This window comes from Trachurus japonicus, chromosome 24, assembly GCF_045865225.1.
Source record: "Trachurus japonicus isolate A0001 chromosome 24, Traja_1.0".
NCBI lineage: Eukaryota > Metazoa > Chordata > Actinopteri > Carangiformes > Carangidae > Trachurus > Trachurus japonicus.
The window spans coordinates 14,811,306-14,824,104 of NC_140930.1; the positions used below are offsets into that span (position 1 = coordinate 14,811,306).

A 12,799-nucleotide genomic window follows, 5' to 3' on the forward strand; every position below is an offset into this window, starting at 1 on the left:
ATAAGCTCAATAAGTGAATGCATTCTTGCCGGCAGCAAAGTGACAGAATATTGAAATCCACTTCCCTCAACAGAAGCAACAGCCTCCAGTCACGAGGCTGGGAGTAATGACGAGGAACGCAGAAACATCATTATCTGTTGCTGGTAGATCCTTCAGAACAAAGACATCATATCACCACTGACCACACAAATACTGAATTAAGATTACAAAGTTCCCCGAGAGTCTTTAAACTCAACGTCTGAGTAGAAATCAATTGAGATGTTGTTTTTCCACCAATACTGCCATTCTTGTTTTTACCTCACGTACTTTACCCTGTCCCTGTGAGTGAAAGTTTGAGCTTTCTGAACTTTTACAACAGTCTTTTATTCTAATAAAGGTGTTTTTGGGGACATTTAATGTAACAGCATTAGTCACAGTGTCAGTCTAGCGGCCCTAATGATCGTCATCTGCATCCATTATCATTTCATGGCGCCCATAGTTCATTTTTACACTTCTGTTTACACTTTAATCCAGCAGTGCCTCAAGCGCTGTTCCCTCACTACCTAGTACATTTCTATTTTGTCACTGCAGTGTTTCCCAATCTATCTGGGCTTGTAAGCACTTAAAATGAAGCATTGTCTGTCAGTGATCCCTTATATATATATATACATAATTATAATAACTCAATATAATATCCTGCTCATTTGTTCATCTGATAAAACCTGCATTTCTCTTTGGATGGACATTTTGGCAGGTTTAATCCATGTACTGTGATCTGGGTGCATAACATTAAACATGCTCTACCTTTGAAATCAATGCATGTCAGCACGAGTTCCTTCCCATTACAATAAATGGCAGCTGACAAAATTAAAACACAGAAAGTGTGGGTAAAGCAATATGCTAATCTCGTGTGTGATTCACACCTGAAGCCCAGTAAATCGAAACTCATTTACAACTATCAACAAATAATCAGTGAGTAATAGGCTAATCTGTTCATGTTAGTCTGCAGTTAACCTTTACACACGCCGCTGTAAAGTAAGAACCGTGTATCACCGCACAAACCAAACCAGCTGCAGGGTTTAATACCGTTTTTTATAGGTTTCTTTTGCCATAAAATTCAGCCAATATATATAACACACCACCTGAACTTTAAATCCAGCCGGAAAATAAATGGTACAAGTAACATCAATTTTTTTCCCCCTGTTTGTTTCAAGTAGAAGTATGTGTTATCTTTGAGAAAAGATGCTTCTAGTCGACTGCAGGAGCACTTTTGAGACCCCTGCAGAGGAACGATTTTTTGCATCTCTGGCTCTATAGGACAGAAATTCATTCAACCGGCGATGATAGCACAGGACAGGAAATCCATGAAAAGGACAGGACTGGGTAGGTAAAGAAATTTCCCTCTATGTTTTCAGCACATTTCACCATGAAAGACAGAAATAAGAAGAAAGATGTTGTCAGTGGTTGTTTCCATGCAGATTTTAAGAGCCAATGTAGCCAGAGCTGCAATCAATGTGGAAAACTGCACATGGCCTGTGAATCTTTAGACGTTCGGTGATTAATAAACCGCTGTCAACATGAATTTAAAACCCTTTTTTCGATCGACTGTCCGCCCAGTGACAAATGAGAAGCATATTTCTTCTGATTCACTGAGTTTTTATTTCATGTCAACATGAGTTACCCCCCTGGAGTCACCCAGCATGCCAACACAACTGTCCATAACAAAAAAAATTCAACAACAATAATCGGGCATATCAGTGCGTTCCCACAGTGCTCTGAGAGAGAGATGTGCGGCCTCTCTTCGTCAGCATCGGTGACACTGCATAAATCTACGCAACTATTTATATTATGTTTATTTTATTTTTTTGTTCATGCAGACTGTGCAACATCAGTCAACTTAGAGATCTATTATACCATTTTCAAAAGCATCGTCTCACAGTGTTGCTGTCATTCTAGACTTTTGTATTTGCCGAAACTCTCAGACAAATCAATACAGGACATTACTTTGAAAAACATTAACATTATGGCCTCCTACATGCATCATTGCAGTTTTCTCAAGCAGAAAATGGGCTTTCAAACCTCTGAGCAAGGATCAGATAATTCCCTTTGGGTTTCCTGGTTTTAGCGAGGCTGTATATTTCACAAGCTTTTCCCTTGTAAAAAAAAATAAAAATATCATGGCCATTATATTTCTCTGTCAAATTGCAGGAGGAGGAAGACAGTGAAGGAAGTCAGGGTCAGTGATGGAGCGCTCTGCCCTGAGAGGCACGGAGTGACTTGCAGTCATAAAGGGAGCGACACTTATTGGCGAGATGGCAGAGATCTCATTTGGCTGCTCCATTTTCACAAGTGTCATTATCGTACACCTCTATGTCCTGGAGACTGGAGGCATCTGTGTCGTCCCCTGCGCTGCTCGCTGCACTGTTCCTGAAGGCGAGACTTCCAATGAAGGGATACACGCTCTCTGCGAACAAGTCTCGGATGTTATAGTAGGGCAGCTCTGGGTCCTGTCTCTCGGGCTTCTCGATACACTGTCCCTCCATGGCTTTGTTTCTCTGATAATACTTTGAGAACTTATTAAAGATGATGGTGATGGGCAGCGCCACCACCAACAGGCCGCAGATGATACACAAGGTGGCCACTATCTTCCCCGCTAGCGTCACCGGGCACGTGTCGCCGTAGCCGACCGTGGTCATGGTGATGGTCGCCCACCACCAACCCGAAGGGATGGTCCCCAAATCCGTGTCCGGGTCCTCCTTCTCCGCGAAGTAGATGAGCGCGGAAAAGATGGAGATCCCCACCGAGAGGAAGAGAAGGAGGAGCCCCACCTCGTGGTAGCTGTGGCGAACGGTTGCTCCGAGCGCCCGCAGCCCGATGGAGTGGCGGGCCAGCTTGAGGATTCGCAGGACCCTCATGAGACGCAGCACCTGCACCACCTTCCCCACGTTCTGCAGGTCCTCGTTCTCCTCCGCCGCCTCCTCGTCGGCCGTCTCCAGGGCCAAAGTGGCGTAAAACGGCAAAATGGAAGCCACGTCTATGATGTTCAAGGGATTCCCGAGGAACTTCCTGCGGGAGGGCGCGACGATGAGCCGGACGATGAACTCGGCGGAGAAGCAGATGATGCAGATGACCTCCAGGTTGGCGAGCACCGGGTCCTCGATGGGCCTCTCGTTGTCGTCCACGCGCTGGAACTCGGGCATGCTGTGGACGCACATGGCGACGATGGAGGTCAGGACCACGCTGAGCGAAGCCACGGCGATGATCTTGGAGGCTCTGGAGTGGCCGGGGTCCTCCAGCCGCAGCCACACGTAGCTCCGCACCTCGCCGCACCAGGCGCCTTTGAACTTGGCCAAATCCTTATCGAGGGCGGAGAGCTCCTCGAAAGACGAGTCGAAGCTCGGCTGCTGGTCGTCGCTCCGGATGTCCCAGTCCCGGTCCTCGATGTACTCCTTCCTCTCGTGGTACCAGTAGCTGCAGCAGGGGCTCAGGTGCAGCTCCTGGATGCCCCAGTACTCGATCTCCTGGCTGAAGGAGTACACGCACAGCTCCTCCATCATGTGGATGCGTCCGGTCTGGTAGAAGTTGAGCACGCTGAGGAACACCCGGGGGTTCCTGTCGAAGTAGTACTCCCTCTCGGCCGGGCTGTAGTCGTCGCACAGCTCCAGGATCGCCGCCTCGCTCTGGCAGCGGAGGAGGCGAGCCAGACGCGTGTGAGGGAAGCGGAGCAGCGTGTCAGGATGCACTTCGTGTCGTACCCCTCCCACGTTGAGGTGGACCTGGTCCTCCTCGTTCCCACGCTGGTGGAGGATTTGCCCATACCCCATGGTCCTGACGAACCATGCAGAGACATTAGAACAACGACAACAACAAAAAAGAAGAAGTCTGTCAATCAGTTTATTGATTTCTTTATGACAAGAAAATGAACTACAAACATCCACAGTCAGCCAGGACCGTGAGAGAGCGAGAGGTGCATTTATGTGGTCGGATGCCTATCAAGACATATTTGCCAGCACAGTTTGTAGAACACATTAGTCCTCTGAAGGAGAAAAAAAAAAAATCAATATTAGCACACACAGGAAATGGCTTGTGCTGGAGTGAGTGAAGAGGCGTGAGGTACTGTCACTTCTTGAAGGGCTCAAGAACAGGATTATCACCAGAAGAATCAAATTACAGAGCGGACTAGACTAACTCAGAGGAAATGAGAGGCAACAAGTTGAAACTGAACCCGCACATTATTCCAACGACTGTCTGCTTTCCTGTATAGTAGTGTGTATTGTCCTGTGGGCATTTCCCAAACCAGCCTGCTAGTTTGCATGCACACTGACCTTTGTATAAAATATAGATCTAACTTTTTCCTTTTTTTTTTTTTGCATCAAAGCCTTTTTTGCTAATAAGTCAGATACTTATACTTAAGTCTGTTTCTGAGGCAGACTTAAATAAAAACATAAAACTACAGCTTACCTGCACGTGGAGCCGTTCTTTCCATGAAAATAACTTTTATCCGGTTGTTTTAGTTTTCACATTTGTAGCTGCAAACAGCAAGTCAGCGGAGGGACTGGGAGTGCGGCGCTGCATCTTCACGGACAGGACAAGAAGAGCTGAAGGCAGGACAGCCGCACGGCAGCAGTTTGTTCCCTTTTACAGGGAACAGGGAGGGGCAAGAGAGGAGGAGAGAGGAGGAGAGAGGAGAGGAGAGGGGAGGAGAGAGGAGAGGGGAGAGGAGAGAGGAGAGAGGGGAGGGAGGGAGGGAGACTGCACATATGTAGGAAGTGGAACACCCTACTGTAATATTACAGTGGTTTTATGTTAAGTGTGTAACATCTCTGAAGGCAGCGATAGTTCAGTTGTGATATCTAACCTCTAAAGGATCACAGACCTTCCTCCTGTCAGGGCTGCTCCACCTATTGAAGTCATGTTTTTAATGTTTTATCAGAAAATAAAAGCACCTGGTTTGTTTTTAACTGAAACTCTACTGCAACTAAAGGCAGCTGACCACAGCTTTGTCTGCCTGCTGGAGGGAGGAGGAAAGAAAATAAGAAAAATCACACACTGACATTTCAATCCTCTGTGAAAAAGCACTGCTCGCAGGCCAACTGCCAACACCAGGCAGTAAGTAACACTGTATCTGGCAGCAAAAGCAACATACCTTTATTGTAACAGCATGATGAAAAAGCTGTGGAGAGTTCAGATTCAAACCAAACATGGCCGACAATTTGTAATCTGTGAGACAACGCGATAAGTTCTGCCATCTAACCTCTGTGCCCTCGCTGAGAGTGCTCTCTGTCTTTTTATTACCTCAATAAAAAACATCCTCTGCTTATGGCGGAAAACTACTTCCTCCAAACCCTGGCAGTGTTGTGGACTATTTCTGCACCGGTCCTAAAATTAATGTGGCATTTTAACATTTTTGTGTCTCATTGGGGGAAATTAAGATCATAATTTTAAATGTAGTGCAGGTGCAGTGTGGTGGAATATAGAGGCTCTTTTTTTTTTATCACACAAAAAGCTGAAACTATTTCATTATCCATTATCCATCCCCCTCATACAAACAGTTTATAATTTAACAAACATCTATATAATGTTGTGCAATTTCAGGATCTTTGGGAAAAACTAATTTACAATAAAAATGTACTGAAACTGAAATTGAAAACCTCCCTTTTGGTGCATGATGAGATTCAGTTCAGTCCAGATCACAGGCCACTCAATTATCTCCATCAGGCTGTAACAGGAGCCACCTGTGTGTGGCTGTATTTCTTCAGTAGGAACCTCCCTCAAGGCCCGTGGAGTTTATTCCCAACACAAACTTCAATAAAAGCTGCAAAAGCAGAGGGGGTTACCAGTTTGCCACCACATGCGCCATGGGTTGTTTATCTGGATTGGGGTTTGTAGTGTTTGTTCTTATCAAATTTCACACTTTCTTTTTACAGTTTTAGATTTGATTTACCTGACAATGATTCAACCTCTTTCAGGTGGATTACTCTCTTGATAGCAGTGGTGCACATAGCAGCTCAAAAGACGGCATCTATAAGTAGGTTTTTTGTCAGTTTTTTCTTTTCCTCAAACACATTGAAAGTCAGTTGCTAGCGTGATAATAATGTAAATCTTTAATCCCAGGAATCAACTCAAAATGTCTGGGGAACATCATGCGTGTGGATGTTGGACAACTTGGAGGAAATCTTCTTGAAGTTGCTGCTGTCATAAGTGAGTATTTCTGAATATTGTTTTTGTTTTTTTGTTGTTTTTTTTGACTCTCATATTTTCTCAAACCACCTTCTCCCTCCCTCCTTAGATGGCACCGCTGTCGAACTTACACCACGTTTAGCATCTCAGTGTGGCTTCAGCATGAAGACAGACCAGCTGGGGAACACCATGATTTATGCCTCCATTCAAAACTGCTTTGCTCAAAATGTGGTAACAAGACCGGGAGATTAAATTTTTTGTAAAGCAGAATCTAATGTGTCCTAATGTGGAGTTGGAAGTTCCCCCTTCTGTGTGTTTTTTTTTTTTTTTGTAGGGAGATAAAACCTTCATAACGACGCTGAGCCTTCGACTGCATGGGAACCGGATGGCTGACGACGATGAGGAGTACCAGGTGGCTGAAACCTGCCACTACCCTGCCTGGGCCTCCAGGGAAATTGTCTGTAACCGTAACTATATGGAGGCAAGTGAACGCTGCTGCAGGACTCTCTCTCTCTCTCTCTCGGGGGGTCGTGTTTCAGTCTGTATGATAAGTGGCTTTATGTCTCATATAAGCATCAAGGCTGGTTGCATGTGGAGGGGAGAGGGAGAGATGGATTATCACTCACAGAGCAGCCTCCTTTCTACTGTAGGTGTCTGTGAAAAGGGCAGCTCCAGATGATTATGCTCTGCCTGGAAATCCCCTCCCAGGGGCTAACTCAAAGTTTGGTGATCCTCGACGAGCTGCAGAGGTTAGATGAGCTAATTTTGTCTGTCTCTTTTTTTATATATATATATTTTTTATTTATATTTATATTCTGGGAACATTTTCTTCCTGGGAAGATGACATTTCTTTATACTTGCCTCACAGAAAAGGCCCATTGATGCCGGATTCAGGATCACAACACTCGTGTTTTACACTCCCGTGGAAAAGATGATGACTGTGGCCGAGGCCCAGAGGAGCGGTTATGGGATGGCGAACACTCCTTCAAGGCTCGTTCTGCGAAGCCACACGACCGCACCTGAAACTTACACCCAGAGCGTGAGTTGAGTTCACTACGCTTGATTTCCCATCTCACCCCCCTCAGCCAGGCTCTGGTCGAATTACTTGTAGCCGATTAGATGACTTATTACTTACTACTTCCAGCCTTCCAATATTTAGATCGCACAATGTGATCAAACTGCCTTTTTAAATGAATTGCTTTGTCTCAAATCCAGCTGGCACAGATAAATACACCGGTAGGCTACTTTCTTATTTACATTCTGCACTGTGTTAAATTACCCAGATACTCTTGGCCCTCCAGATAATCCTTTGCTCCAGCATTATGCATGGGTATCATGCCATTTAAGGTGTTAAATGAAGTAAACAAAAAGCGTTTACACATCATGCTCTCACCCCTGCAGGTAGCAGGAGTGCCTATGACGGTGCTCAAAGCATCTGTCATCTTTGAAAAGAAGTGGCTGGCGACGCAGATCGATGTTGCAGCTGCCTGTCCAGTACAAGAGGGTAAGGAAAATATTTGGAGATCTGTAAATGGGGCCATCGCTCAGGGACAATGGGATCATGTCATGGATCGGAAACTTTTAGCAACTTGGAAGGAGTTCTGTCAACATTAAACATGGTAAAGACGAGTGTTGATTAGTGTTTAACTTGAAAGTTGATGATGTTTTGACATTTCTGGAAACTGCCCTCATTACTTAAATGAGAAAATGGCAATTGAACTAACTTTTCTACTGGCATCAAGTCAAAACTGTCTGAGGAGAGTGGACTTGAACTCACGATCCAGCGTCTCTGAAATTCTGATTATGGCTTCCAAAGTCTGCCACTGCCAGTTTTAAATTTTTCTTGATGTTCATTTCTTCTGTCCAGGCAGCGTTTTCTTTACTCCCACCACCATCACCTGGTACCTGCCCAAGTACATCGACCCGCTTGTTTCCTCTGGACAGTTCAGACTGTTGGAGGTGCACATGGGCATCGACGGCCAACGGCTGGACGCTGCTGAGATGGCGGCCAGACAATACTCCATGTTCATCAACGACGAGCACGTCATTGTTGAAATTCCTGTCGGGGCCGTTGGCGGTCACTTTAAGGTCGGTGGTACGGACATTTGCAGTATTTAAAAAAATAAAATAAAATAAAAATCAAATCTTACTGCAGATTTGAGAGGAAGAACAATCTGTTATGCAACTTAAAGGGATAGTTCAGCATTTTGGCAAATTGGCCCATTGCCATAATCCCTATAGTTTTAGCAGTAGGTTCGTTACCTTTAATTGTCGGTGCAAGCTAGTTTTAGAACGGTGGAGCAGAGCCGTGAGCTGCTCAGAGCTACGCTACGGAGGCTCATGGGATTTCTTGGTTTCCCTCATCAAACTCATCAAATACACAATCCAACAACTCCACAACGCTCTCGTGGACAAGTTGTGACCTGCACATTCACCACGCTATGAGATAATAACAGAACGTTACCGACAAGAGTTGTTTTAGAGGTAAATTTATGCAAAACCACTGATGCGTGTTCTGTCAGGGGCAATTTTTCGGCAAGCAGTTTATCTCATAGCGTGGTGAATGTGCAGGTCACAACTTGTCCACCACAGCGTTTTGGAGTTGTTGGATTGTGTATTTGATGAGGGAAACCAAGAAATCCCATTAGCCTCCGTAGCGTAGCTCTGAGCAGCTCGTTCTAAAAATAGCTTGCACTGACAATTAAAGATAACGAACCTACTGCTATGATTATAGGGAGTATGGCAATGGGCCACTTTGCCAAAATGTTGAACTATCCTTTTAAGGTAAGGTCAAACTTTTTAAAAATGTACATAATGTCAAAAAATTCTGCAGAGTCATGCCCTGGATGATCAATACCTCACTTCTTACACAATCGAGCCAATGATCGAGATGCTCTGGGCTGAAGAAACCACTCACGAAGACACCAGATACAAAGTCCTCCTCCCCATCACCACACCACTGCTGCCTCAACCGCCACAAGTTATTGACAGTGAGTCTTGTAATTGCAGTGTTTTGTGATTATTAATCCATTGCAAGCTGCCTTCATTGCTTTTCCCTCCCTTCTTCCTTCCAGAAACTGTTCCAGGGGAGCGGATATTTAAGGTGCTGCTCGGGCCTTTCGGCTCAGACGTGGCACTAATGAACATTACCTTCCCCTCTGAGGTTTTGTCCGTGGCAGACTGCGTCGCCAGAGGCTTTAACGTCCTTGAGCACATGTCCCCTAATGGCAGCTCGAAGGTCTTCACACTTCACGTGCCCTTCACAGACCGGGTCGTACAACAAATGGTACGCTTTACTGTAACTGCAACGTGGGATTTAGAGATAATTGTGCAGGGTTTTACACATTTTGGTTGCTTGTTGTTTATTTATTTACTTCCATTTTCCAACAGAGAGGAAAGGGGACTACGGGCTACTCTCTCCACCTGACCTTTGGCCTGCTGGTCCTGCCAGAATTCACTCCATTTTCTCTCACGACCTATATGGAAGCTAAATTGGTAGACACAGGTCCGTAGTACTCTGGCATAATGGATGTATTCAAGAAAAGTTCACCACACTGAAATACTGTGTCCACAACAATAGGATTACCCCAAATATTTTTCTGCATAGCAGTGTGTCAGTTTTGCCAATGTGATCAGCATGAAAGGCTAAAAGGCATTCTCCATTAGATGTGGCCTTTTTTAATTGCATTTTTGTTTTTAAACTGTTCAATCTTTTCAAAATGTGTCTTTTGTAGTTCCTCCTGCTATCTCTGGTGGATGCGATCATGAAAACTTCTATGTCCTCGTAAAATATGGGACCCTAGGTTCCAATTTTTACACCATGGTGGGTAACCAGATGTTGACCACTGGTCTGGCTCAGCAGTACGGTTTCATGGAGAACGGCACACACTTGAGCTTGGTGGTGCCGTTTTCAGCCCCCGAAGTTGTGTTTGAGGTAAGATCTTGATTCAGTACAGAGATCATCATGCTACGTGTTTGAATTTTATATTTTAACTTTAACTTGTGCTTTTGGTTTCTGACAACTGTTCAGGCTGTCGAGTCGTTGTCCATCAGGACCAGACTTGATGTGGTTCTGAAGAATCCAGAAACCAACAAAAATATCAAAGATTTCTCTTTGGCTTGCAATTTCCCCTCAACACTGACTGGTTTGTTTTTTGGAGAAAATCACACCTGTCTTTACTCAGAAAACGCACAACGCATGTTTATTGATGATCCTCCTGTTTTCCAGAGTGTTTCCCCAATGGGACCATGACGGCTCTGGCTGTGAAACTAGAGTCGGTTCCCAGTCTGGACCCCAGTCAGCTCACCCTCAGAGACGTCAGCTGTGGCCCCTCCTACAGCGACGACCGATACGCTTACTTCGTCTTCACTGGGAACTCCTGTGGGACTACCAGGAAGGTAAGGTGCACCAATGCATTTTAAAAAAAGAAAAAAACCTACCAAGATTGACCAGCTAAATTTAAAATTTCCTTCCACTTTTTTTTGTTTCTTAGTTTTTTCCCAACGTGATGCTGTATGAAAATGAAATCTCCCTGCCAGATGAACTTGAAAAGATGAAGGATCCAAAATCAGAAGAGCCTGACTATGAGTGAGTATCTCAAACATTTTTAACACAGAAATTAAATGATCAATGTGCAACTCTTTGGATAACTATTTAATTGAATTAAAATAATCAAAATGGGTAGTTACAGCCCAGCTGGAAGCTCTGAACTGGCAACAAATTTCAAACAAATTGCATTTAGATTAACTGAAGCTGCATGAGCAACACAGTTAAAAGTATAATAGTCCATTTTTGTAAAATGATCAAAGCATTTTTCAGTCAATCACATGCTCTTTACTCAGGTTGAAGGTTTCTTGTTACTATGACATCAACACGACTCGTGCCGTAGCCTTCCACACCAGACCTCGAAGGAGTGAACCATTCGCTAAAGAGGCAGAAGGCGAGCTGCAAGTTGCAATGAGACTGGCTACAGGTAAGTGAATGCGTTTACTGAAACCAGTGTAATTTACCATCATTTTCTAACCTTAACTTTTTGATGATGATGCCATACAACTCACTTATATCTTAAATATGAAGACCTTGGGAGCTCCAATGGATTTCTATCCAACAGACCTGCACAATGCGAAATGTAAAATCAATTGGGATATTCCTACATTAGTGAATTTACAGTCGACCTCTCCAACTAATATTGAGCTAATTGAGTTTGTCAAGTAATTGGACTTTTAACAAGTTCATTGAAGCTCCTTAAAACCCAATCATAATGGAAAACTTGGCAAGTTGGGAGAAGTTAAACTGACTCTCTTAACAACTGGTCTGTATGTTCTTCCTCTGTTCACTCAGATGACTCGTTCAGCGTGTTTCACAGACCTGAGGAGTACCCAGTTGCAAAGTATTTACAACAGCCGCTGTATTTTGAGTTTGAGCTGATGAGGTCCAAGAATCCCAAAGTATCACTGGAGCTGGAGAACTGCTGGGCGACGCTGAACGATGACAGGACCTCCAGACCCAGATGGAACCTCATCATCGATGGGTAACTTAGCGTTTAGCATTTGTGTCTGTATTAGTATGTGGCGTTAATTGTGAGAAATGGAAAAACCCTAAACTTGGTGGGTTGAGGTACAACAAACTCTTCTGTTTCAGCTGTACAAACCCAGTCGACCCGTACCAGGTGGTGTTTCATCCCGTCTGGGTTGATGCCAGAGTACAGTATCCTTCTCACTTCAAACGCTTTGAGGTCCAGATGTTTGCCTTTGCTGAAGATGAAGACAACTTGAGTCGCCAGGTAATTTCAACTCTAGGAAATACTCATGATTCACAAGTGAAATGGTGATTATATAATAAAGATGTACATGTCATATCTGTTCATACCTTTTTTTAAGCTCTTTGTCCACTGCGACGTGGTGATCTGTGATCCGAGAAATCCTCTGGGTGGAGTTTGTAACGGGCCGTGTTCAAACCAGGAAAACAGGATAAAGGGTAGGATATGTCACGCATTGAGATCTCTGTATAACAGAAAGGCTGCCCAACTCCAAAGGTGTCAAATCAGTCTGTGCAATGAGAAATGGCTCACATTTATTTTATCTCCTTCGCAGGTCAAAGACGTGCCATTTCAGATGGACACAGTTTCAAACAAGTGTCATCAGGACCCATATTTATAAACTATGAATCCTAAAATAAAGTGGGTTTTTTTTACAAGAGTTCACACTGAGTGTTGTCTTCTTGGAAATATTACCCATGCTATGGAGGGGAAAGGGGGGGTATTCAATTTGGAGAGCTGACCTTCATAATGGTACCTCATTAGTGTGCTGGCTGAATGTTTGCATTTGTTTTGTTTTTTTACTGAAATGCGGTCTCACTGAAATTGTGTTGGAAGAGGTTCATTCAGTGACACTTGAACTGGTTGATTATCTTTAAAATTAGATTGGGGGGCACAGCAAGTTTACAAGTGAATACAAATTATGCAATTAAAACTGAGGTAAACACAAGATGGGCCGAGTGAAGTGTGTATTTGAATCCTTACAGTTTTTTTGGGTTGTTATACTAAAGCTGATAAGCAAATGTAGTGGAATAGAAAGTGCAACATTTCCCTCTGACATATTGTAAATTTAAAATGACCTTAAATGACTTTAGAAAAGCCAG

At 44.1% G+C, this 12,799-nt stretch overlaps 2 protein-coding genes across 2 annotated transcripts; one reads left to right on the forward strand and one right to left on the reverse strand.

Annotated features, from left to right (window-relative positions):
* Positions 1–1,608: 1,608 nt before the first annotated feature.
* LOC146961686 (delayed-rectifier potassium channel regulatory subunit KCNS3-like) lies at positions 1,609–4,596 on the reverse strand. Its single transcript, XM_085771100.1, has 2 exons — positions 4,441–4,596; positions 1,609–3,807 (listed from the first exon to the last, which is right to left on the reverse strand). The coding sequence occupies exon 2, from the start codon at positions 3,801–3,803 to the stop codon at positions 2,304–2,306; it is 1,500 nt and encodes a 499-aa protein (XP_085627226.1). The 5' UTR covers positions 3,804–3,807; positions 4,441–4,596; the 3' UTR covers positions 1,609–2,303.
* A 1,158-nt stretch (positions 4,597–5,754) lies between these two features.
* Positions 5,755–12,347, forward strand: LOC146961687 (uncharacterized). The gene is made up of 21 exons (XM_085770906.1): positions 5,755–5,860; positions 5,949–6,007; positions 6,094–6,180; positions 6,269–6,390; positions 6,494–6,640; positions 6,810–6,908; positions 7,028–7,198; positions 7,561–7,663; positions 8,027–8,247; positions 8,993–9,149; positions 9,234–9,445; positions 9,550–9,664; positions 9,894–10,093; positions 10,190–10,304; positions 10,388–10,557; positions 10,653–10,747; positions 11,002–11,132; positions 11,501–11,690; positions 11,801–11,942; positions 12,040–12,136; positions 12,253–12,347. The coding sequence occupies exons 1-21, from the start codon at positions 5,838–5,840 to the stop codon at positions 12,330–12,332; spliced, it is 2,736 nt and encodes a 911-aa protein (XP_085627032.1). The 5' UTR covers positions 5,755–5,837; the 3' UTR covers positions 12,333–12,347.
* The last annotated feature ends 452 nt before the right edge of the window (positions 12,348–12,799 follow it).